The sequence below is a fragment of the Zychaea mexicana genome (assembly GCF_025766255.1).
Source record: "Zychaea mexicana strain RSA 1403 chromosome Unknown BDB00scaffold_43, whole genome shotgun sequence".
Taxonomy (NCBI): Eukaryota; Fungi; Mucoromycota; class Mucoromycetes; order Mucorales; family Lichtheimiaceae; genus Zychaea; species Zychaea mexicana.
The window spans coordinates 240,505-265,911 of NW_026516706.1; the positions used below are offsets into that span (position 1 = coordinate 240,505).

General features: G+C 43.0%; 7 protein-coding genes across 7 annotated transcripts; 5 read left to right on the top strand and 2 right to left on the bottom strand.

The window, feature by feature from the left end:
* The first annotated feature begins 1,139 nt into the window (after positions 1-1,139).
* BDB00DRAFT_418807 (glycoside hydrolase superfamily) lies at positions 1,140-2,661 on the top strand. Its single transcript, XM_053117311.1, has 3 exons — positions 1,140-1,232; positions 1,317-1,645; positions 1,721-2,661. Exons 1-3 carry the CDS (start codon positions 1,183-1,185, stop codon positions 2,515-2,517), a joined length of 1,176 nt encoding a protein of 391 aa, XP_052979099.1. The 5' UTR covers positions 1,140-1,182; the 3' UTR covers positions 2,518-2,661.
* Positions 2,662-2,673: 12 nt separating this feature from the next.
* On the bottom strand, positions 2,674-5,870 carry BDB00DRAFT_873054 (glycosyltransferase family 39 protein; the record flags this gene model as incomplete). The annotated part of the gene is made up of 11 exons (XM_053127039.1): positions 2,674-3,092; positions 3,162-3,485; positions 3,587-4,042; positions 4,149-4,262; positions 4,366-4,549; positions 4,644-4,740; positions 4,815-4,880; positions 4,970-5,078; positions 5,183-5,487; positions 5,575-5,681; positions 5,748-5,870. The coding sequence occupies 11 exons, from the start codon at positions 5,868-5,870 to the stop codon at positions 2,674-2,676; spliced, it is 2,304 nt and encodes a 767-aa protein (XP_052979100.1).
* A 598-nt stretch (positions 5,871-6,468) lies between these two features.
* BDB00DRAFT_929458 (uncharacterized protein) lies at positions 6,469-9,617 on the top strand. Its single transcript, XM_053128966.1, has 11 exons — positions 6,469-6,520; positions 6,605-6,790; positions 6,894-6,968; positions 7,059-7,133; positions 7,755-7,912; positions 7,995-8,112; positions 8,223-8,552; positions 8,612-8,665; positions 8,764-9,059; positions 9,132-9,145; positions 9,237-9,617. Exons 1-11 carry the CDS (start codon positions 6,494-6,496, stop codon positions 9,332-9,334), a joined length of 1,431 nt encoding a protein of 476 aa, XP_052979101.1. The 5' UTR covers positions 6,469-6,493; the 3' UTR covers positions 9,335-9,617.
* A 116-nt stretch (positions 9,618-9,733) lies between these two features.
* BDB00DRAFT_826604 (armadillo-type protein) lies at positions 9,734-13,623 on the top strand. The gene is made up of 10 exons (XM_053123736.1): positions 9,734-9,997; positions 10,188-10,389; positions 10,479-10,579; positions 10,698-11,054; positions 11,128-11,706; positions 11,829-12,215; positions 12,272-12,475; positions 12,557-12,747; positions 12,832-12,995; positions 13,080-13,623. Exons 1-10 carry the CDS (start codon positions 9,908-9,910, stop codon positions 13,238-13,240), a joined length of 2,436 nt encoding a protein of 811 aa, XP_052979102.1. The 5' UTR covers positions 9,734-9,907; the 3' UTR covers positions 13,241-13,623.
* On the bottom strand, positions 13,624-15,181 carry BDB00DRAFT_826607 (autophagy protein Apg5-domain-containing protein). Its single transcript, XM_053123737.1, has 7 exons — positions 15,160-15,181; positions 14,811-15,042; positions 14,595-14,722; positions 14,358-14,511; positions 14,161-14,248; positions 13,953-14,087; positions 13,624-13,850 (listed from the first exon to the last, which is right to left on the bottom strand). The coding sequence occupies exons 2-7, from the start codon at positions 14,919-14,921 to the stop codon at positions 13,669-13,671; spliced, it is 798 nt and encodes a 265-aa protein (XP_052979103.1). The 5' UTR covers positions 14,922-15,042; positions 15,160-15,181; the 3' UTR covers positions 13,624-13,668.
* Positions 15,182-15,923: 742 nt separating this feature from the next.
* On the top strand, positions 15,924-17,536 carry BDB00DRAFT_826624 (uncharacterized protein). Its single transcript, XM_053123738.1, has 6 exons — positions 15,924-16,085; positions 16,196-16,274; positions 16,365-16,521; positions 16,632-16,761; positions 16,903-17,216; positions 17,316-17,536. Exons 1-6 carry the CDS (start codon positions 15,950-15,952, stop codon positions 17,385-17,387), a joined length of 888 nt encoding a protein of 295 aa, XP_052979104.1. The 5' UTR covers positions 15,924-15,949; the 3' UTR covers positions 17,388-17,536.
* Positions 17,537-18,553: 1,017 nt separating this feature from the next.
* BDB00DRAFT_826630 (uncharacterized protein) lies at positions 18,554-22,170 on the top strand. The gene is made up of 3 exons (XM_053123739.1): positions 18,554-19,347; positions 19,481-21,746; positions 21,831-22,170. Exons 1-3 carry the CDS (start codon positions 18,710-18,712, stop codon positions 21,900-21,902), a joined length of 2,976 nt encoding a protein of 991 aa, XP_052979105.1. The 5' UTR covers positions 18,554-18,709; the 3' UTR covers positions 21,903-22,170.
* The last annotated feature ends 3,237 nt before the right edge of the window (positions 22,171-25,407 follow it).

A 25,407-nucleotide genomic window follows, 5' to 3' on the forward strand; every position in this document is an offset into this window, starting at 1 on the left:
TTGTATACATGTCTCTTCAACATTGATTTTTTTAAAAAATATATTTCATCTGATTTGACATATTGTTGTAGAAATAAAAGATATGATATGATACAGCGTTATAATAGAGCAGTATCTCTTGGCATAAATGGATATGCTCAAACCTTAAGCGAAAGTGTAAGATCATTTGACTCATTGTTTGTTGATGAACTCATTGTTTTGATTGTGCATTTATTGTAATGGTGACGGCGAGTTTAACAGAGGGGTATGCAAGTCAGGGCAGGATAGAATCGACTTGTCTGGTCGCTGGGTGCTTATTACGCGTGGGCTTACTGCGCTTACTATCTCAACAACAAATGTAGTTGAATTTATGATTCAAAATCGTATGTCGATAGGACTTTTCATCCCATGATACTCAACGTAACAAGGAGCTAATATTACCCCCATCAAATTTATGCCCGCAACACCCCAGCAGTGGCGAAATCGTTGGTGTAACATGCGTAGAAAAAAGAACAACCGGAAAGAAACGAGACCATCGGATCGGCAACGCCAACCGTTTTTCCTACGTTCTACTTTTGACTTTCTATGATCCATCACGTATAAACACTCTAGTTAGCCTCCTCCCCACTCTCTTTTCTCTTATTTATTTAAGCTATTGCGCGCCGGCTTGACACGACTAGTGGACTGTTAAACAAAGACAACGGTTCGCAAGAGGTTGAGCTTTACTTTATATTTTTCGAAAGTGTTGGGCATCGACGATTGTCTAGGGAAAACCAAGCGCACAATGATGTTGGCCAGAGCCGCATCGCCCGCGTCTCCAACAACATCCGGTTATGATAGGGCTGAAACTCCCTCTACGCCGACTACTCCAACACTGTAAATTGTCCAATCAGATTAATGTGGGAGAGAAACAACGAAAAACCTTGTGTTTCCTAGATTCGATCGTGTGCGCCAATCGCTAATGACCAAAAAAAAAAACTATCAGGGAAAAGAAACCAGAATGGGCTTGCAAGCCATTGCTTGGCTTCTCCACGTGGTCGACGCAATTACTTGACGATGTTCCTGGATACGGTGGAAAACATTTAGAGCCATGGTAATATTGAGAAAGATTTAAATAGAACAACCAATCCTTTGCATAAGTGAATTCATCGGTGGCAAGAAATTAGGTTTAACGAAAAGAATATCAAAGAGATTTCAGACGTCATGAAATACAAGATGCCCAAGTACGAATATATCAATATGGATTCGGGATGGTAAGACGTACCTCTATGTTTCCTTTAGAATGGTAACACGCGAAGACTATATATCATACCGCGTTGCTAATTAGTCATGGTTAGGTCAGAGACATTCGATGAATACGGTCGCTGGACATATCGAAAGGATCTTTTCCCAAACGGACTGAAAGCGGTCTCAGATCACTTGCGTAAGAACGGCCACCAATTGGGGATATATATTTTGCCTGGTATTCGAAAAGATGCGTACGATGCGAACGCACGAGTGAAAGGCACGGATTACCGTATGCAAGATTTGGTTGTGAATAAAAGAGAAGGCAATGGATTCAAAGGCGCAACTTATATGCCCGACGCACATCTTGATATTGTGCAGATCTATTACGACTCATTGGCAGAACTCTTTGCCGAGTGGGGTGTCGGTTTTGTTAAAATTGGTAAGGAAAGTAACAACAACAACAACAACAATATAAGCGAGAATAACAGCATTTACCCTATGACGTGCCTGACAGATGGATGCGGTCCTGGCGGCGGCGATCAATTCTATCCTTACCAATCTCCTGATAATCGCGAGTGTTTAAAAATGTTAGCCAAAGCATTTCAGCGCTTCAACATCTGGATGGAGCTCTCTTGGTACATGGATCACTCTTATGCAGAGGACTGGGCACGACTTTCAAACGGCGCTCGCATCTTTATCGACATTGAATCTTACTCTACGCGGACGATGACGACTTCACATCGTGTATTCCAACGTGTTACTCAAGCAGCGCGATGGATCGACACAGACGTTGTTGGGAAGGAATATGGCTTTTTTGTCGATTTGGACGTGGTGCTAGTCGGTATGGTTGTTGGAGGAAAATGCGTAGATGGATTGGATAACGACGATGTGAGAAAAACCTATATTAGCTTTTGGGCTATTGTAAGTTCTGTTTTCTGCATTGGATCTGATCCACGGGCTATACCCGACAAATATCTTGCCTTCCTCAATCATCCCGGCATTTTGGAGATCCATCAAGCTGGAAATATGGCTAGACCAATCGGCTCTGGCAACGTGTGGCTTAACCGCCGACAAATCTGGTGGAAGCGGATGCCAGATGGTCAGATATGCTGTCTATTGTTCAATGCACACACGTATATCTTCATGCTTGGCTTTAGCCATGATATTCAGTTGGACTTGACCGATGTTGGCATTGTTAGCGCAGCTATACTGGATGTTTGGACAGGCGAAAAACTTGGCGTACACAATGGAAGCTACACGGCCCGCCTTCGCCCTGGCCAATGTCAAATGCTTATGCTGACACCAATGTAGAAATACTCTATATACCACACAAATTATATACGCATGTTTTTAAATGTTCATTGTTATTTTGTTATTTTGTTATTATTTCGGTTGATTATTCTGTTTTCAGTTTTAATACAATTTTTTTTAAAAGCTGGTAGTCATCAAGTTCAGAGGATAGCTCCTTTATGCAAACGCTAGGTCCCAAGACTTGATTAATTTCCTCTGATTCGCTTGCTCTTTGGACAGTCCTGGAGAGCCATAGGTCAACGGTGCCAAATACACAAAAATGGCAAATTGCACGCTCAAAATGGTAATGCCAATCAAGTAAGACCAGTAAGATGGTCTAGCAACCATTGACGTGAAGGATTGCTGCTGTTGGTTGCCAGCTGCTTGCGAGGTACGAGTCGGCGATGTAGGCGAATTGATGCCATTAATACACGCAAATTGGAAGAGAGAACCGATCAGCAGATAGCTGCATGCTGCGGCTGGTAGATAGTGATGTAAATAGAGAGAGCGTCCCATAAAGAAGAAAGGAATATAGTGAAAAGTCCAAAGGATACCGAAGAATCCTGTTGAACGGAATACACGCTGACGTGTGGCGGCTATTATATGATAGCAACACTCATGTTAATACACATTCTTCGTTATTCTGCAAGCAAATGAGTACTTACGATTTTGTACAGCATGTGTATCCCTTTGTCTCGCTAGAGTTTGCATGGCAGCAACAACACCGAAACATAAAATCGTGATTAAACCGAGTAGCCAACCAAAGACATTACCGGTCATGTAAATCTGTTCACGCGTTAACTCGTTTCGCCAGTATGAAATGCCCCGACGCATGAGTGGCCATGAAAGAGGTCTTGACTTATACGGATGAGGTGTGTTTAGACCCGCGTTATGGTTTATTGTTCGTATTTGCAGTTCCAGAAACTTTTTCCAGAACGGCATTGGTTTCTCCCGGTGCTCTTTCTTTTTCTTCAAGTTGATATCTGTCGCTATAAAAATATAACAACTCTGACATTAGTTTCCAAACCTCCAGCACATAGTGAAACAGCACGGTGTGTAGTGCACGTTAGATCCATTATATAATACCAACCATTGACACCCTGAATATCCATAGCTCTCCAATATGCAGTTTTCTCCTTTACGTGGTCTTTCTTTCCATTAATCTCCTGTAATCCGAAACCCCATTCCAATGGTAGTGTCTCTTCTTTAAAAGTCCACATTGCCACTGTAGTGGATTGATGCGCCAGCTTAAATGATTTCATTTGGGTCTTCATAGTATCCCCGTTGGCATGATCGTCTAAGAGCACTTTGAACAAAGTCTCGTTGTATCGCTCTTCAGGAGGCACCACTGTGAATTCTTGGTTTGTACGCGTCAACGGTGACGCGACATCATGCGTCAATAAGTGCTGTCCTGAGGCCGTATGCTCTAATTGAATGATATCTCCGTGGCGTACTAAAACACGACTATCCTTTGGGATGTCCTTTGTTGGCTTTACGCGCCAATAGCTGTTTTCATCAGGATCGGATACGCCGACAACTTGTTGGCCTATAATCAGGTAAGATAGAGTGGTTTCAGTGCGAAATGTGACAAAGTATTGCAGGATATCCCTTATTCTTTTTATAACTATCATTAATGTCCGTCTGGTACTTACCTGCACTTCCAACTCTTCCATCTTCATACCGTCGTGGATAGCGATGCTCGTGCGAGTGAAGGTATACGGACGTAGTCGGATGGAAAATTGTGATGCTATCGTAATAGTGTACATCTGTTGTTACACGTTGTAGAGTATTTATGTTAATATGTACAATGAAGACTCAGTATGTAAAATAAACTAGAATTGGGTTAATCGATGTAACAGCAATACTCACCAAGGGTCTTCAAGCTTACTGGTGAATTTTCGAGTGTTGCTTGGAAACTGGGACTCATATAAACGTCGCCAGGACCGGACTGATTCAGTACAGCAAAATGAACATAGAACCAGAAAAGGTAAACAGCAGTTGGCACTATTATAAAACCGACCGTACGTGCCAAAAAATGTGCTCCAAACTCTTTCTGTAAAGATATAACAAATTTTTACTTTGATATCTTTACGAAACCATATAACGTGCGTGGAGCTACTATTAACGACAATCCACCATTTGTTTACCAGAGAAAGACCATTTCGAATGTCAAGAAGACTCCACAAGTCAGCCGCCACAGCAACGCCAACCGAACCAACAGTGAAAAGTCCAACCATTTTCACGCTATTTCTCATAAACGTAATTTTTGAGCCGCTTTTTTCCTTGCTGATACTTGATTAAACAATTCGAGATATTACCTTAAAACCATCGCCATGGAAGCTCCACTTGCCACGAGCCAAGACCACCACCCAAAAGAAAAGGATCTACACGATAACGATAGCAAAACAGATTAGTATATCTTACTAGAAACCCTCACTCTACTTCCCTTTTCTATTGATTTCGCAAAACGTACCTATGCCGCAGCTTGTAAAAGCGAATGTATGTGTATATCGTAAGAAGCATGTAAAATACGAGTGAACTGTCCAGCAGAATCAGTCGATGCTGTGCAACAAGAGCATTATCTGTAATAATATATACAAAAACACAGCGTTACAATCAAACGATGCAAATACACTGGAATGAAGGCAATACACGGCTGTAGAAAGGGGAGAACCTTAGTACTTACCAAAAAGATACATGCCAGACGCGACAACACAAGCTAGCGTGGAGTAACCAGACTGTTTCATGATGGCGTACATAAGTGCAATACTCCAAACGTTCAAAGAGGCCGGCAACGCGCGCAATCCAATATATGGGACGTTGTGCTCTACATAGCTTTCGCCGATCTCAGCAAAATCGTAATGCCCACGGTATCCGATCAAATAGCCCATAGCAGCAAACATCATCTTCCCAAGAGGTGGATGGACATCAAAATAGAACGTGCGGTTCAAATAGTAGCCAGCGAATTTACCAAAATGTACTTCATCGAACCTATAACAGCATCATTATTAAAAATATCACTAAAGTTGTCCTATGCTCTCTTTCTCATTCCCGTTTGTATGCGGATGTGTAACTTACACGACCTCAGCTGGGTACCATATCTTGAAAAAGCTGATGAAGAAGCCCACCACAGTGATAACAATATGGCATGCCGTACGACTAGATACGCCAAAAGACCTTTTATTCTATTGTAATCAGAGAGGTAAGAAGCGATTGCCACGGGAGCCAGAGTACTACTCCACTATAGTTACCTTTTTCAGGTCAGCATCATCATGTATGGTGTTGCTTTGATGATATTGGTCTACACTAGAGAGGCCTCCACCATGTTGTAGGTTCTTAGGTTTTTGCTGATGATCGTGTCGGTTCCTCAGCATTGGTGTAGAGTTATTCTGAAGAATAGAGAAAGGAAAAAGAGGCCGGCTGGTTGACTTTGAGAATCGCGTTGTTGAATGCACTACATGTCAGTCCCTAAAAAAGGAATTATAAGGTGGGAGTATTTCAGAACAAACTAGCAACCTGTCAACAGGAATTTTCACTATTCGTTTGCAGGCGCCGCATCTAGAATTCTCATCTTCACTTGTCTTTCTTTACGTGTGCTTCAACGGAATCAAATAATTGAGAAGCTAAAAGTATCATTTGGTGTGTTGTTAGAGAAAAACGACGTAATTGACATCGAGTATCTACACAGTATAGAGTATACACAATACAACGATACAGACAAGGCATTGTGATGGTGGTAGTTGCTTCTTTTTGGTTCTATGTTTAGATATACTCATTTGTCACATAAAGTATTGAGCATAGTCGCTCACAGACAGCTGTGTATTCAGGTATAAGAGAGTATAATTAATGCTCTGCCAACAAAGAAAGATCCTTGCAAGAAAACCATTGTTTGATTTGACATAAAATAAGAAATGTCCCCTCATGCAATCCAACTCCGCAGTATTTTTTCCTCGTTTGCTGAACTTTTTTTTTTTTTGGCAGGAACTCGATTGATCAAATGGCGAAATCAAAAACTGTTGTAAAGGTGAGATCTAGTCGCAGCCGCGTGATAGAAAGTTTAGCTTTGATCCCTCTTTTAATATGATGACATTACTATGTGTGTGTTTAGAAGGGCGGCAATGTTGGCAAGCAAGACAAAATTGGCAGTGTAAAAAAGTTTAAAAGCAAAAGAGCCTCTTCACCTACTGGGGCAGTCGCTGGTGGCCAAGCAAAGAAAATACAAAAAAGACAGAGCGATAAAAAGGGGCCTGGAAAAGGAAAGTCAGAGCTAGATAACCCCAAGTTTGCAAACAAGGTACATCCATACTCTTATATCAAATTCACAGCGCCCGGCGTATGGGTTTCTGCTGTGCTAGGAAAGCCTCACCGGTTCATCTGTCGCTGTTGCTTATTTTTAGGATTTCATGATGGAAATGATTGAGAAAGCATCAGGCAAGGAAGAGCAACGACAAGCAGCAAAACTGGCACGAAGGGTATGAACAAGCAAGAAGAGGGTGGCCATCTTCACTATGTCATGCGTATAATGATGACAGCATTGTAAAGATACTTACTCACTATATTAGGAAGCTGTTGAACGAAAAGTGAAAGAAAAGGATGATAAGAAGGAAAAGGAAAAAGGCGTAAAGCAGGCCAAGCTGGTAAGTGCTCATTGCTTGCTGCTGTGTGTGTGGAATGGGACGGAGGGACCTATTCGATCGCTTTTGGCATTTCAAGCGATGCTGATAGATAGCCTCTGTAGGATAAGGCAAAACAAGTTGTTTCGAAGAAGAAAAACAAGGACAAGGCACATAAACAAGTAGCATCGAAAGACGCAAAGAAACGGACGGCAAAGGAAGCGGGGAAGAAGGATAGCAAGCGGGTCCGTTTTGCTTTATAGAAAGGAGGAGGAGCATGCACACAACATTCTACCAACATCATTTTCATCCAGTCAACCTTTACATTCGCACGCATTCTATCGTTTGTACTGGCTTGTTCATATATTTTACAATATCAAGAAAAAAGAGTAGCGTCATTGCAATGTAATGAGTGAGAAAAGAGAGCGGAGTATGATACTGTGTAACAGACGATCAAATATAAAAGCGAGCTTACAAAAGCATTATCAATATGTTCCTGCATCTCGAGCTGTTGAAGGAAATTGTGCACGCTACACAGCTGCACTCCTTGCAGATGATGAAAAGGAGACATCGTATATAAACCACTCCCGTCTCTTTCTTGAACAAGCTTCTTCTTATACTTACTTGTTCTTCCACCATATCGAGGACTTGATGAAATTCACTGACTGCCATCGTTTCCATGGCACCGTCGCTGCTGCCGTTGTCGTGGCACTCGGCGCTTCGGCTTCAGCATCCATCCTGCCCAACATGATCAAAGTGTTTACAGGCGAGAAACAATTCTGCTGGGACACAACAGATATGGTGTAATTTACTTATTTTTTCCAGCATACACACAGAATATTTGTGTTTTTCGTCCTTCTGACAACAACGTACAATAATCTACAGATTTGCTTATGGTGACTCCTATACCAACCTAATGGGATCGGCAGGATCAGTTTGGACATGGAACAACTTTGCTGCAGGAAAAAACTCTACTTTGAAAGGAACTATTCAACTCAACGGGGTATATATCAGACATACCCCATTTCATATATCTTGCTTTAGAAGACGAGAATAACTTATAGTGCTTCTTCTTTTCTTTCCTGCTACAAACGCTTGTTCTGTTTGAATTAGACTACCGCTCATGGCCCAAATTGGATCCAATATCTCACAAACTGCTATCAAGGGCTGCCACAGAATTGTCGTCCCCAATTGTTTGATGTAGCCTTTGGTGGTTCCACCGTAGATAGAAGCCTAGTTGCGCCAGCCTATGATTTCATTAAAGACCTTGACCAACAGATCAGCAATTGGGACCAATATGTCAGGCCAAAAGTCGAGTGGTCACCAGATACGACATTGACCGTGCTGTGGTTCGGCATCAACGATGTTACGCGAGCAGTAAAAGACACAGACGGCACAAATGGCACAAACAGCACAAAAAGCACAAACGACGCCAAAAGCAACGTAAGCGCCTGTTTGTCTCTATGGAAGTAAGGAAGTTAATAATTATTGGTTCTGTTTAGTTGAAGCTTGGCATATTGTTCAACAAAATCCTCGACAGATATTTCGAACATTTGGTAACAATTTCACTACCCACCTTTACAACATCAGCATGTTTTGCTTTGTAGTTAGCGCTACCTAACTGACTTTATACATTATCTTTTTGTAACTGTAGGATACCCTGCATAAAAAGTACCAGATGCGGTTCTTTTTGATTAATAATGTCCCACCAATGGATCGCACTCCTTCAGGACGTGCTGACGCTGACAGACTGGGTCCATTAGTCAATGCGTTCAACGATTTGCTACTAGGTCGGATAGCATATTATAGTACACTCAATCCAGATGTGACTCTTGTTCACTTTGATGCCCACAAGTACTTTGGTTACTATCTGGACCATTATAAGGAGTACGGCTTTAAGGATATTGAAAACTCTTGTGACAAAAAGGTCTGCAAGTATCCTCAGTACGAGTAAGTATCGCATAGTTTGCTTATTTAGAACGTTCAATCGTATTCATAATATTTCTTTCATCTTCTTTTTAGGTATTTCTGGATGAGTAAGTGTTGTTATCTAAGCAAGCAGATTGTATGAAGCAAATGTAGTAACTCTAACGACCTACTATATGCTCTGTATGACAACGTTAATAGATGGTGCCCACCCAATGTATCCAGTACATAAGCTACTGGGTGAAGACATTACGGCACAACTTCGAAACAAGCAGCAATGCCCTTCGCCATCATCCTAATCGAAGTAGCGACATAACCCGCACTTAGAAAAATCATATGCACTATGGCTACTTTATTAGTTTCAAGCCTAGAATAAGTCTTTGCAACTTATGCCTTTGCATTGACTTTAGTGTTCTTTTACATTTAACAGAAGGAGCGGTTTGGACCTCCGAAAAGTTTACAAGTTCAGGATCTTCTCCGAAAACATGGTACATAAAATGGGTCTATACATAAAACAGAGAACGAGAGAAAATAGAGAGAGACTCTATAAGAGTGGATGTGGCGGTATTGATTGTTGATAAGTAGGAGTAGTTAGTAAGAAGCAGTAAGATGATTTAATTAATGAGTATGAATGCAAAATATCTGATCCGCTCTTCCTCAAGATGAGCGCATTGTCCAATGATTTTCACCAGCTGTGATTCGAGTAAGTTGCTGGCTTTCGACTTTACTCGCTTTACTTAAACCTTGTTTTCAGGGTTAAGAGTCCCTTCAACCCACCTCTCCCCTCACCCTCACATCTTGCACTTGTTTGCATCGAGGTGGTGTTTCTGACGACACACGCACGCGTTTGGGTTACCCATACCACCAAAAAAATGATGCCACGATTGTTGGACGATCATCGTCCACTGTCTCGCAATCCAGATTTACATCAACCTACTGCAAAGAATGCTACCCAGGGTCAGGTATAAAAAACTTACTTTCCTCTCTGTTCTCCTTGTTGCCGTGCAACATTTATTTCTTCTTCTTCTTCTTCTTCTTATGACTACCATGACGTAGTTTTGGAAAGAAAAGGGGTGTCAGCCAGGCCGAGGTTGTTGTGCTTTTGTCAGAACGAGAAAACTCAAATTTGGCCCTTTTTTTTTTTTTTGAAAGCTTGCTGCACTTTTACACGGCAAAGTAGACTATGATTTATTTGACGGTAGTGGAACTTCTGAAGGCGGCTTCTTCCAGGATCGATCCAGCAGTGCTCCACCCAACAACGAAGTTCTTCCTCAACCTACGGAAGCAGAAAAGCCGCGTGTATCGGACCATCCTGGCAGACCATGGCAATTGTGGGAGAATACGAATAGTCCAGGTAAATAGCGAAGAAGTATGATGATCCCAAGGGCGTGGATGGTTAGACACCTGCTCACACTGTTTTTGTTGTTGTGACAAACGAAATAGGCTTCTCTCGTGCACACAATCAGACGGTTGGATTCGAGCAGATACCCAATGGTTCAACCCCACGCCAAGTGAAAAACCATCACGTTGACATGATGCACAAGGTGAAGATGCCATTCTTTGTTCTTTGTTGCCCTTCACCGCCTCTTGCATGCTCTCTATCTTTGGGATCGAACAGAGAAAGAATTACAGTCTAAATATATGCATAACGTAAAATGATAGGATTACACGCGAACATCTTCTCCGATGTATAACGGCATCCAGCGCATGCGACCAGAGGCGCGTGATCCGGTTTCTGGTGGTTATGATAGTCCATACGGACACACCGACCAAGACGATAGTCAGCTATCGTCGGTGTTGCAAATGTCCATGGATGATCACAAGCTGGGCCAACAACGTCCTCACCGTGCAGTGTCGCCTTCGATCATGAACAAATTCATCAATTCCTCGGCGCTTCCTCCACGAGCGAACTCGACTCCACCTGGTCATAATGATATGGACTTGTATGGTACCCGGTACAACCTCGATCCAACTGATTCGATGGTTAATCAACTGAGCGCCATGGGATTAAATGATGGTGTACGTTTATTTCATGAAATACGATGATGAAGTGATGGGTCGAAACGAAAAACTGACGACATTGGACATGTAGGGCGTGTATGGAGCATCAAACCAAGCCCAGCAGTATTGGCAAGCGCTCCAACTTCAACAACAGCCATACTTGGATAGCCCATATTATGATGCAGCAACTACTACTGCCCAACAACGAACATCCCAAGTACCTCTTTTGCCTTCGAACCTGGATCTCTCCGGCGAGCATTTTAACGACAATGGCTCTGACGGCTTGCTGAATCGGTATGGTGCTAGCAGACAGTACGAAGAGTATGGTACTAGTGGCGGTTTTGAAATGATGGATCATCACAACCATCAAGTCGACGAACAACAGTTGCATGCTCTTGAACAACTGCAGCAGCATCAACGGCGGCTTCTCATCCAACAACAACAGCAACAACACCAGAAGCATCAGCAGCAGCGACTCTTGGCTGCGCGACAGCAGCAATTGTTGCTGCAGCAGCATGTGCAAAGCAGCGACTCTCCTAGGTTACGTGGATTGCAGGAGAACGCTGCTGCTATGCGATCGCCCAGGGCAACGCAAGATTTGGCATTGAGTATCCAGAGTCGGTTATTGACTGAATTCCGAAATTCAAAGAACAAGAAATACGAGCTCAAGGTTTGTTGCTCACCTATATTCCATTGTTGCTCGGTGAAAATAGATGCGTACAAGTAAAAGTGAGTTTGAGCATCAACTCTGAACAAAACCATTGTCGACGTCGACCCGTGTATACTGTGTAGGACATTACCGATCATATTGTCGAATTTAGTGGAGATCAGCATGGATCTCGGTTCATCCAACAAAAGCTGGAAACAGCAAACAGTGACGAAAAACAAATGGTGTTTGAAGAAGTTTTGCAGAATGCGCTCCAGTTGATGACGGATGTGTTTGGCAACTATGTATTGCAAAAGTTCTTTGAACACGGTAACCAAGCCCAAAAGACGATCCTGGCAAAGCAGATGGAGGGTCATATTGTGTCGCTATCGCTGCAAATGTACGGGTGCCGTGTAGTCCAAAAAGCCTTGGAGCATGTCCTCACCGATCAACAAGCTCGATTGGTCGGCGAGTTGGACGGTTGCGTGCTCAAATGTATTAAGGATCAAAACGGGAACCATGTCATTCAAAAGGTAATCTTTAAACATGCTTTCGTATACATAGTCAATTAACAATTGGTTTTCTATAGGCGATCGAACGCGTGCCGGCCAAGCATATCCAGTTTATTATTGATGCGTTCCATGACCAAGTCTATAACCTCGCAACACATCCTTATGGCTGCAGAGTGATCCAGCGTATGTTCGAACATTGTACCGAAGTTCAGACGGATCCCTTGTTGGATGAACTTCATCGATGCACCCACCAGCTTGTTCAAGACCAATATGGAAATTATGTATGTGCTCGTCTATATGGTTGTATGGAAAGCTTCTTTGCCTTGATTGCTCACTCTTAGATACATCGGAATTGTATTTAGGTTATTCAACATGTCTTGGAACGTGGTCGTCCTGCGGACAAGTCTGTCATTATCGACAAGATTCGTGGCCAAGTTCTCCAACTGAGCAAGCATAAATTTGCTAGCAATGTCGTTGAAAAGTGCGTTGATTATGGTTCCAAGAAAGAGCGCCAAGAACTTATTGAAGAAGTCCTGCAAACCAGATCTGATGGGTAAAGAGACACAGAATATTTATTTATTCAATGTGTGATTGCCGTTATATCTTACCTTACCGTGGTTTTTTCTCTCTCATCTAGTTCTTGTCCTTTGGTTATCATGATGAAGGATCAATACGCTAATTACGTTGTACAAAAAATGCTGGACGTGGTGGACGAAGAGCAACGTGTGCTCCTCGTCACCACAATCAAGCCCCATCTTCAATCTCTCAAGAAATTTACTTATGGCCGTCACTTGCTCTTGAGTAAGTGAACTTTTTTTACGATGGTTTTGAAGGATGAGTATGATGGGATGACTGACGTACTTCTGTGTCTGACCGAAATAACAGAGGTCGAAAAACTGTTTCAGCTTGTCAACATCGATCTAACTGATGCTGCCGATGGATATCGCACGGATGATCTAGTCGATGAGGACAAGAAACTCGCTACTACGATTACTACGGCATCAGCAGTAGCAGCAGCAGGCGCCACTATCCCAGATGTCCAATAACAGTAGTATCTGTAAAAAGAAAAAAAAAACACACTCTCTTCCCTCCCTGTTTTATCAAACTGTACAAGTCCCGGCCTACCTTTGTCTTTTTTGTATATCTTCCCCATCTTCTTTCAACCTTTCGTATATCACATGTTTCTTAGATCGGCAAATCCTTCCTTGGCAAAGGGTTTATTTTGTACAAGAGTCCGACCGCTATTGTTATAATTCTTGAGAACCAACTTTTGGTCTCGATGTACATGCAACCTTACTTTTTCTTTCTGACTTTCTCCCCAACAGATCTTACCCCCCTTTTTTCCTTATCTTCTCTGTGATTATACATCATCTGTCTTGTATCTTTCTTTCCCTTTCCTTTTGTATATCCATCATACATAAATCAAACCTCTTTTTCTTCTTTCGATCCTTGTACACAGCAGTTTTTAGTTGTTTCAAGAACATTTACAAATGACTACATGTAAAAAGTTATCTGCAAATGATAGGTTTTGTGATGCCCAGCCTATCGGTGTATCTAATGGTAACTGTATTCCATGTGTCATGGGTATCGCTAGACTCGAAGGAAATAGGTCGGGTAAAATGGCACCTAGCACGTCACCTAGCATCTTTGGGTTGCCTAGATACATTGGATTCCAACAAATTACGGTCAAAACTTCCCTCTTTCCCTCGACCCAAAGATTACCACGTTTCTAGATGCAAAAGCAACAGGCGAAAATACCTTCATCCGTAAATGACACATTTTCCTGAATCACTGGACATTGATCTGGTAAATAGATGCGTAGAGGAACGTATCGTAGACCTTCCGAATCCGCTAACAAATGCATATTGACATTCCAATAATCATCATATCGATCTATATGAGATATAGCGTTTAGCAAAATTCTATCCATTAATATTTTTGTTATCGTTAAAAGCTCAATAGATACCTAGAGATAATGCCTGCCAAAGTTGAGATTGGTCGTTTTTGGATAGATTCATGACGCGCTTAGTCGATCCGTGCCGTATAAAATCCGCCTAGTTTATAACCGTAGATGTGAGCAACAGTACGCTATCAAAGCATAAGCTCACTACCATCGTTTCTGTCTCTCTCTCTCTCTCTCTCTGTATGTTTGTGAATAGGTACCTGTTTCACCATCGACATGAACATATTTTGTGTCGCTTCCACCGACGGGGTCATTAATAACTTGTCGGTGGGAAAGTTTTGAAAATGAACAGTGATATGCCAAGGTCGATCTTTTGAACCAGACATATCGTAGAGCAGACCGATAGGATAGTGCCTGAATAGAGGAAGCGTTTGTTATATATGCCCACCAAGGAGAAACTGTACTATATCCAATACAAGTGAAATATATTTGCGTACCACTTTAAGGGCTCGCCTTGATAATCGTACCATACGTCCGTATGTGTTAAATCTATATCAAGACCACTATAAATAGGTGCTAATTGCTCTGTGATTAAGGGCAAGTAGGAGCATCGCGCAGCTTCCGTCTACAAGAAAAGAAAATGTTTCTCTCTGTACATGAGTTTTGAATTGATCTCGAGCTGTCTCCCTCCAAGAAAGAAAAAGATATGTTACAAAAATGGGCTCAGTGAATGTTCGGGATTCGGTTGGATCGAGGGATATCTGAATGGGAAGTTTGCCATTCCATATTTGTTTGGACACGACTTGGTCTATGATAAGAGACATTATTATTGTTAAAATTCAGCATACAGTAAGCTGACTTGCCCAGGCACATCCCAGTTTTTGTCATACGCCGTAAAAATCCAGCCAGATAGGAGCTAGGGAGTTTACGATTTGTATAACAACTCTATTCAGCGCAACAAAAACAACCAAGTGGGGAAGAAGCTTCTTCTGTTACATGGAAATAGGCTTTTTTGCATGAATCCAACTATGAACGGAGTTATGCCACTCTTAATGTTCTTACCAGCTGAGAAGAGCAAGCACAACAAAAAAGCCAACGACCCATGTTTGAGTTCTCATGTATCCGCTAATTTACGTCTCGCTCTAAGCGACGGCGGTAACAATAGAGTTGCTTCATGTCACAAATAATAGTAAAAGCTGTTCGGAAAGTCTGGGACCAATCGTGTAGCAGATCACAAGCAGAACGTGGAACTGCTTGGTATGTAATCCCAATGCTACTCAAAAAGGCAAATAGAATTCACGTAAAACCTAAAAATGCACAAGCCATGTGCGTTATCACGCCACTTAGTAAAGCGCCTTTTGTTGACGTGGATATCTGTTTCCTTCATGGAAGCAGAATTGCTAGAAATATTGATGAAGATGTGTATGAACTGAGCTATCTCTCTTATCATCGAACATTGATGTGTTAAACGCATACCTTAAAGAGCATACACTGTAAAATCCGCATTAACTTTTTCGGGATTGTCTTCTTTAGTCAAAGGTAGATGGAACTTTTTTTGGGGCAATCAGTGCTTGCGTTGAGCGCTGGCAATGACGATTGACTATACGCTCTAATATTTGATGTAAGAGGCAGCGAACTATGTATTTATCAAGCCTTGATTCTTTCAGGAACCGCATGTCTGGTCAATGTGGATTCTCTTCTTCCCTCTCATTTCTATGACAATGATCCCTGAGAGCAGTCCAAGAAGCATATGATAGCAAATGCATGCTGGAATCTTTTCCGGGTGATACAACAAAACGCTAACCTTTTTTTTGACATCCGCCTGGAGCCTCTGCCCGAATAGTTAAAAAAAATGATGTGGCCATTATCTGATTTTCTTCGCCGCTTGTCTCGCTCTCAAACCATGGATTCCCTTGCTCCTTACATTCCATATGCTCTCTCTGCTGTCCTCGCAGCATCCACTGCATTCTACTTTGTGAGCAAAAAGAGTAAGTCAATTTCAGCAGCTCTATGTATTTTGCCACGCATTCTTACATACGGAAAGAGCGCGTACATATACTAACCTTCTTCCGTGATATTTCGTCAAACTATACAATAGAGGGAGCAGTCTTGGATCCCAAGAACTTTAAGAATTTCAAGCTCGTTGAAAAGATTGTCATTTCTCCAAACACTGCTTTGTAAGTTAGCAGTCGCTTTACGTTGCGGTCTATGGAAAACAGACAGCAAGCGTGGCACTGTTTTTTTCTCATATATCAAAAATAACACAGGTACCGCTTTGCACTTCCACGCAAGGATGCCATTCTCGGTTTGCCCATTGGTCAGCACATTTCAGTAATGGCTGAAATCAACGGCAAGGAAATCACGCGTAGCTACACACCCACGAGCTCTGACGAAGACCGTGGCCATTTCGACCTACTTATCAAGGTTAGAAGGAGGAAGAGAGAGAGAGGAAGACAAAGCGATAAAACGCGTAAAGAGAACATAGCAGTAGGGTACCGCACTGTGTCTTAAAATCAGGAACTTCTGTCTGATAGTCGTATCCTACCGGTAACATCTCTAAACTCTTTGGTGAGCTCAAGCTCGGCGATGCGATTGCCGTCCGTGGACCCAAGGGTCAATTTTCGTACACGCCCAACATGGTGCGTGCGTTCGGCATGATTGCAGGTAAATCTTATTGAAGGGAGAGCGTGTATGCAAATAGCGTCATTGGGATATGATGTGATGTCATGTGTATCTCCTCCGCGTATAATGTTTTTATTTGGCGTACTAAAACGGGATGATGTACGATACTATCTCGATGTCTAGGCGGTACTGGTATTACTCCCATGCTTCAAATTGTTCGCGCCATTTGCCGAAACCCTCAAGACAAGACTGTCGTCAACCTTATTTTCGCCAACGTCAACGAAGAGGATATTTTGCTCAAGAAGGAATTGGACGAATTAGCTGCTGCTCATGACAACTTTAACGTATACTATGTGCTCAACAACCCCCCTGCTGGTTGGACTGGTGGTGTCGGCTTTGTCACTGCTGATATGATCCGCGAGCACTGCCCTGCCGCAGCCAAGGATGTCAAGGTTCTTCTTTGCGGTCCTCCACCCATGATCAAGGCCATGTCCACCGTAAGTTGAAGTATCATTTGAAAGTTATAATGCGAGAAGGATAAAATGCAATTAGATTGTGAGAGTGTCGGTCTCTAAGTGTAAATTCTCGATATCTAGGCAACACTCGAATTGGGCTTCGAGAAGTCCCGTGCTGTAAGCAAGATGGAAGACCAGGTTTTCAAGTTTTAGATTGCCCGTTTGAAATTTCTAAGAGCCCACTAAACATTTTGTTTACATTCAAAAGTATAAAGAGTCCATGATGATAAAAAAATATACACGAACGTCTATAAACAATTCTTTTCCAGAGTATTTAAGATGCTAGCAATGCTATCTTTTTATGGGATACAATTTATTATGTAGGACATACTGAGAATCATGCTCCGGGATGTTTTGGCAGGGAGATTTTGATATTTGGTTGCTACGGATAATACATCATGACACATGTCGCTCTCTTTCTCATGAATAAAGTTGACGGATGGTGACGATCTCGAGCTCCCACAGACATCGGGGGGCCGAACATACTATTAAGTATGTTTTACATGTCCTTCCAAATAAGATGAATGCTCTAGTGTGCGCTGTTGCCAGTTCCACAAGTTTGACCCAGCTCGGTATAGGTCTTGCTCAATGCGTAATAGGCAGAGTGAACTCATAAACCGATCGACCAGCACGTTGATCTATCAGTTGTGTGCTAGTTTATTGTCACATTTATACTGGCAGAAAAGGCTCTTCTTAATAATGCAAAGTGGGATGTCAGCTTAGTTGCCGTCGTTTATTGGTAATCAAGAGGCGCTGATGCTTAAAACAGTCGTCGATGACAGGTGTTCTTCTGCGTCGCTGGCAAAAGACCGGAGATGCATGTACGCTAGTAGATATAAGTCATCATATCGTGCTGGAAGCAACAGGCAAAAGCAAAGGGCAACAGACAAAGAAAATGGTGCATGCGCAATGGGGCTTATTACGTTATAGCTGTGTATGTATGATACACACACCAGTTTTATGCTAACTCATGTGAATAAAAGAAATATGTGTATGCGTATCCACAGCTACAGCAGCTCGGGTTGCGTTTTAATTTATGTAACCTGTTGCACACGACATCGAGAACATTGGCGACTACTTGATACAAGAAAAAGAATGACAAAAGGAGAACTGGCCAGCGGCAAAAAAGAAGGAGGAGAGAGCCAGGGGAAATGCTAACCCCTCCCTTTCATTGCACTTGAGGGAGATGGCCTTTGCGTTCCATGGCATTGAACGATACAGGTTTTAGCTGTTTCGTAGAGAATATGGAGACAGGACCGGAATTAAAGGAGACTTACGCAGAGAGAGAGAGAGATGTAAGTGCAAAATAAATAAAAGCACGTTTTTCTGCCACCTTTCGGAATCTGGCAGTGTGGAGCTGCTGCTGCTGCACCATACATTATTTTCCAAGGCCGCGCACACACCTAGAAAAGTTCTTGTATAATTTTCCGTCCTGTGGTTTCTATCTTCAGCAACCCCTTTTCACCTTTTCCCTCATGTCACGCATAGCAAGACCTTTTCATGTCAACCTCCACGAAGATTCCGTGCAAGAGCCAGGCATAGCACGGATTTCTGGGCCCTATCAAAGCACCGTCACAGCCTCTGCCTCTCCCAAAAAGCGTCTCGCTCGACTACCTAATTCGTACACGCGGGATGATTCCAATGGTCCAGCAGTGGCAGACGCTCCAAAACTGCAACGTCGGTCCGCAACGAATCCGATACCAGCAACAAAACGGCCGAGCAAAACAAGCAAGGCCACCTTGCGGTCATCAACGTCTTCGACTGAAGAACTGTCAGAACCGGAGCCAATACTTCGCTTCGGTTCGCCTAAAATAAAACCTGCTCGGTCTTCTTACAACGGTTCTTCGCCGTCTCCTAGCGACCTTGCCAAGACAACCACGACTGCAACAACTACGCATACAGCAACCACGACAAGCAAAAAATCGCCCGCTTCCTTGTCTTCATCATCGTCAACAAAGGAGAACATGGTCGTGGGTTCCAAAGTCGCTGTCCCTAGCATGGGTGTAACCGGCACTCTGCAGTTCTTGGGACCAACAGAGTTCAAGCCAGGTATCTGGGCAGGCATCGAGCTAGATGACTCTGGCACCGGAAAGAACGATGGCTGTGTACAGGGGTAAGAAACAAACGATGCATGATGATGATAACCGTGCAAAACTCTCCCCATATCAAAGTTGATTCGTGTGAACTCATGACCTACTCTCTCTCTCTTGTGCTGATTGCTTTTGCCGTGTTGTACGTAAATGCAGTATACGGTATTTCACGTGCCCTCCCCATAAAGGCCTTTTTATCAGTGATTCTAAAATTGCCGCCCTCGACGTCGATCATTCGGAAGAAAAACCCGTAGCCACAAAAACGACAGCAGCGATCAGCACCAGTTACAGCAGTACTACCACTGGTTTATCGCCCCCTACCCAACGACGCAGCAGACAGCCGATCCCTGAAATCTCACGATCGAGCATTGTCTCTAGACGCTCCAAGACACTAGCAGCTTCGACTCGAAAGCCCAGCAAAACATCCATCAATCGATCATCGGACACTGCTGCAAAAAAGACATCGCGATACTCGGTAGATAAATTGGCTGCTGTCGAACCAGTTCCACCAGTTCCTGACATCAATGCTCGAAATGATGGTGCACAAAAGGCTGAGCGACGTGTGTCTAGTGCACTTGGCCCGCAAAGCACTAGTCCAGATGTAACAGCAACTCCTGCTGCTGCTGCTACTGCTGCTGCTGCTGCTGGCGCTGTCGCTGAAAAAGTTTCATCATCACCTGCAAACGGAGAATCACAAAACACATCAACAACCGCAGCAGCAGCACCAGCAGCGTCATCACCATCACCAGCGCCTGCTGCAAAGACTGTGTCTGAACAGGAACTGTATCACATCTACGAACTGCTGGAAAAGGTACAACGAGAAAAGGACAAGCTTACATCTGAGATCAGCAGCAAAGAGGCAGCCTGGGAGAGGCTAGTGTCGACCAAAGAAAGCTATGCACTGCGGGTTAAGGAAAAGGATGAAGAATTAGCACGGCTGCAGCAACAAATGTCCGACATCCAACAGAAATTTGAAACCGCACAGCAGCAGCTTCAGAAACAACAAACCTTGTTGGATAAAAATGTCAAGCATGATTCGTCACAGGAACAGTCGTTACGGCGGATCGAAAAACTAGAAGGCATCATCGAAGATATGAAAGCCAAGACAGCCGGAACCATTGAGACACATGAGACACAGCTCCGCGAATCCAAGGGACAGCTGGATCACCTGCACCATGCCTTGAAAGAGCAAGAAACTATGTCTGCAGCATTGGAGAGAGAATGCGAAGAGCTACGGAAAGCCGGTCTAGAAGCAATCAACGCCTACGAAACATCTATACTGGAACTGAAGAAGAAAAGCCAGCAGACAGAAGAAGAAAAGAGCGCACAGATCGACGAGCTAAACAAAGTAGTTGCTGATCTGCGCCGTGGCGATTTTTCCGCTCTCGATGACTATGATAGCCACGATCGTTATGCAGACGAGTGGCACGATCAACGGATACGATTAGAAGAACAGCTCGAGCTGGCAACAGATGAAGTCGAGCAAGAGCGGATACGCAACCACACACTTGCTAACGAGAATGACAAGCTTCGCAAAGAACTCCAGCTATTCCAAATGTCAAGTGCTTCATCCGACGACAGATTCGATACCTTGCGACGAGAACTCGAGACTGAGCTACAGGACAAGCGTCGGTTGATGGAAGAAGCGGATGCTGCCTTTGAAGCTCAAGCCCGTGCCGAGGATGAAAATTACCAGATGAAAATGGCGCGCGTCAAGATGGAACGGGAGTTGGAGGAGGCACATCAGCAAATCCAGCTTTTGCAAGAAGGCAACAGTGCTGCTAACGGTGATGGTATCAGTCCAGCTCACCATGGTGAAGACGAAAACACCAACAACATTCAAATCGCTCAACTCTCGGCTCAGGTCAAAGAAGAACAGCAGGGAAGACAAGTGCTCCAGAAAGAGTGCGACCGACTCCGTGAATCTCAAAATGAACTGGAACGGGAGTGCATGCGTTTGATGGATGAGCTTATGGTTGTAGAACAAAATGGAAGCAGCTCTCGTCCTGCTGCTGTTGAGGATGGTACCAATGCAGTCGAATTGCGAAAGCAGATCAAGTCGCTGGAGGATAACCTCTTGCAAGAGCGATTACGCTACAACGACTTGGAGCACACCAAGCGAACAGAAATCACACAGCTCAGCACCGAACTTGCGGAACTGGAAACACTCATTGAAAATGGAGTTTTCGAAGACAACGATCTACAGCAAGCACTCGAGACGGAACAAAAACGTGTTCAGTCATTAGAGAAAGAGCTCAAGTCACTAAAGGAAGAAGCCAAGTCATCAGTGCCCGAGAGTAAATCAAGTGCACACGACGTATCGAAAGATTTATACTGTGAACTGTGTGAAGTGCATGGGCACGATGTGTTAAACTGCACAGCCTTGCCATCATTTAACGGACACAAGAAACCAAATGAAATGGTACAGTTATCAATTCTTCTTTGTGTTCAGTGACCTGGTGAGATCGAAGTTATGCTAACAGTGCTAACAATAATCGTTTTCTAGTACTGTGAAAACTGCGATATCTCTGGAGTTCATTCGACGGAGGATTGCCCCAAGCAAGACGAGATCTTCTAGAAGAAAAGCACAACCATAAAACGCATACCCCGCAACTCACTGCATTCATAATTGTAAATTCATTACTACACCTTTGACATTAGGTACCGATAATATAGCTTGCTGCGCTTCAACCCCTTCCTTTATATATAGTGTAGTTTACTCTTCTTGATGCATAATATTTTGTCGTTGTGATTCATTTCAACCTTTGTCATGTACATTACATTTTCTTCCACATACCAATTAACACCAAAAACTCACAGAATTAAAAAAAAAGTATTACAGAAAAGATTGACTACCGGAGGATAGTGGGGAGGGCTGTTATATTGACGGATTAGTGTAAGTTTCTGGAGCGGTAGCACATTGAGCTATCAGAGAAGCAAATAGAGCCATTCATCCGGATCTTCTACACCAACGAGCTGCTTAACTGTATTTAAAAAAGCTTGCATTTGTTCACAAAAGCAGAACTGATCATCATGTATGTGCAATAATGAGTAAACGTTGGATCCTTTATTCCTCGCGGACCGATATGAAGCTTTTCCTCGATAAAAGCCGTAAAACTTGCACGCACATCATGTTGTTGAATCATATATGGCGGCAATGTCGTCTTTGCTGCTGAAGTTGCAGAGGTCAACTTGATAGTGGACATGATGTCTGCTAGCTGATGATTTATATGTGCGATCGGTATGTACATTAAAAATCGAGTGAAACGCTCAAGATGTAATTTGAAGGAACATACATAATCTTGCCTATCATGCATCAATGTAGATGCTATTAATTCGTTCCCATTCTGGACTAATGTACAGCACAGACCTTCCCTGAGTACATACACGGCATAAAAGTACGTTAATATTCCGCGTGTATCGTAGTACAGATTGGTAAATAAGGTTTTGAAATGTACACGACATTCCTAAAAAGCGCGGCGGTATCATTATATCCTTACCATTGCATGAACCAAATCCGTCATAGTGTCCACTTTCTCAAAATGATTACTGTGTACTCTGAGAATCGGAAGTTCCCTCGCAAAGCTGGTTCATAGACTGCATGCTCGAGTAGATTTTGCTCATTGGATACTTGTCGGCGTATCTGAGCAATAAGTTTTCAAAACCGCTTTATTCGTGTTTCCGCGGGCATAAGCACTTCGTTTGGGCTTGACAATATAAGATGCTATTAAGATGCCATAGAGTCGACCGACATCGCGCATGGTTTTGGCTATATAGCCAGTTTAGGAGCTCGACTCGACCGGTGGCTGCATATGGGATTATGGTGGTTCTGTTGAGGAAATCATTAAAAGGAGTCTGCATTTCAAAAGCAATAAATCTACCCGTGGTAGAGAACATCCAAAGCATCATTGTGATACATCCCAACAAGTGAAGGCGCTTTAAGGTTTATTACATGTTGGGATGTAAGCGTCCATTGGCCTCTCCAGTCATAGTAGAAACGGACAGTGCCGACTCTCAATGCACGTATTGCAAGTATCACCACATCACCTGAACCCGCTTTCAATGCTATAAATGGCTCCTGTTGGGAAAGCTAGGGCTGAACCCTATGCAACCTTTAAAATGCCCATTCACATTTTGTTCGTGGCGTTGTGACATCTGGATCTCGATAACACATTCTACTAGGATTGTGTGCTCGCCGAGACCCACAATAATACCCAGGATCTCGCGATTTTTGCTCTCTGGGATCCGTATTGGATCCGATAATGCTTTGTGATGCTACGTTCTGGGCAGTCGACGCATGTTATAAACTACCTATAAGATTGTCACCAGATACTGGATCAAGGTCTTTAGCACGGAACCATTTTACGTGACCTGAGGTACACGGTGGACGTAGTCTGCGGTGGTCATGGCATGGACGATCATGTCTACTGACGAACTGTAGTACATGCATAACGCGACGACACTGATCGCATACACACGCAAACTATGTTCGTATAAAGCTATTAGATGCAAAAGGTTATACTTTGGCATTCGTTTGGGTGACCGGAAATGTGTTTAATTGTTATCTTCCTGGTATTGCTTGCCAAAAAAAACACTTCAAATTCTTGTGTATGTTGAGCGTATCATATTAACTATTCAGGCATTGCAGCAAATACTGACGCATGTTGGGTATATCGTTCTTTCCTTGACAATGTTGTCATTTAAGTTGAATTGGATGAGCAAGCTTTCCAAAAAAATTGGATACTATACTAACCATTGAGTCACCGAAAAGCGGCACCTTTCTTACGGTATCGACATCGAATGTACATTAGTAAAAATGTTCCAATAGATATCATAGGAGGACACCGAGGATGGCACAGACATCAGGTTGAATACCAGTTGCAATGGATTAATCCTTTCGCCTGGCTCGCCAGAAAAGTGCCTTTTAAAGTCATCAATATTGACCATCATCATCCTTTGCTTTATGCTATACATTTGTGTGTACTACAGTACTACGACATTAGGGCATATATGATTAAGTAAGATATCTATAAGTGATTGCGCTTACATGCCCAGGCAGCTCCATGCGGCACTAAGTAATGCTTCAAGAACTCCATATTAATACAGTCTTATGGAGAGCAATCATAATAAACAGTCGTTGTTTCTTCTATAATTATATTTGTACATTGTCAAAGTTTCATTTACTGTACTGACGTGAGTCAGCAGGAAGCAAAGGTAGTCTAGGAACGAGGAGCTCAGGAAGAGCGCAACACAGATCTTTCTTCTTTGGATAGTGACAAGTGATGCGTGTGTCAAACCTCGAACGTTCCAACAGCTTTCCCTTGAAACGAAAACTCCGTAGAGTGAAAGCGCATTGTTACGCAACGATTTGGCCAATTTACTTGGTACTCAAAGTGCACAAAGGAATGGCGGGTGAACAAGGTGATCAATGGAGCAACGAGTTACGCGCAAAAGGGTCAAAAGATGTACAGTAGGAAGTCATCGTTTATGGTGTTATTCTTCTGATCGTCCCAATGGATCTTGAAAGCTGCTAAAAAAAACGTAGAACCCGCACAAAAACAAACGAACCGATTAACTTTATCAGCAGCAATGAAAATCAATGAAGGGTGAGTCAGTTTCACTAGCGGCAGCGTATACTTACCATGAGCGGTCAGCTTATCTGCGGCAGCACACTTGGATAGAGTATGAATTCGGAATGGATGGAGGGAGGTTACACGGCGTAGTTCAGAGAACTGTTGGCGGATGGCGAAAATTATAAAGCAACAGTAGACAAGCACGCTTCACAGTAAAAGATAACGATCTTTTTTTATATACTGCAGCGTTGGAGTCAAGTGTGTGTTGTATCTATTCCCGCACACAGCACATGCAATCAAAAGATACTAATCAAATGGAATAGTCTGTGGACTACGCTCTATACTCATGCTGTTTACCTTGTTGGGTGAAGAATAGAAACTGGCTGCTGGGAGGATCGTGTTCTTAATGTTTACTAATGCTGGATCAGGAACAACTGATGCCGTAGAATCTGTTAAGTTGTTTACCTTGTCAATCACTCCTGTATTGCCATTTGATTGCTCACAGAAAAG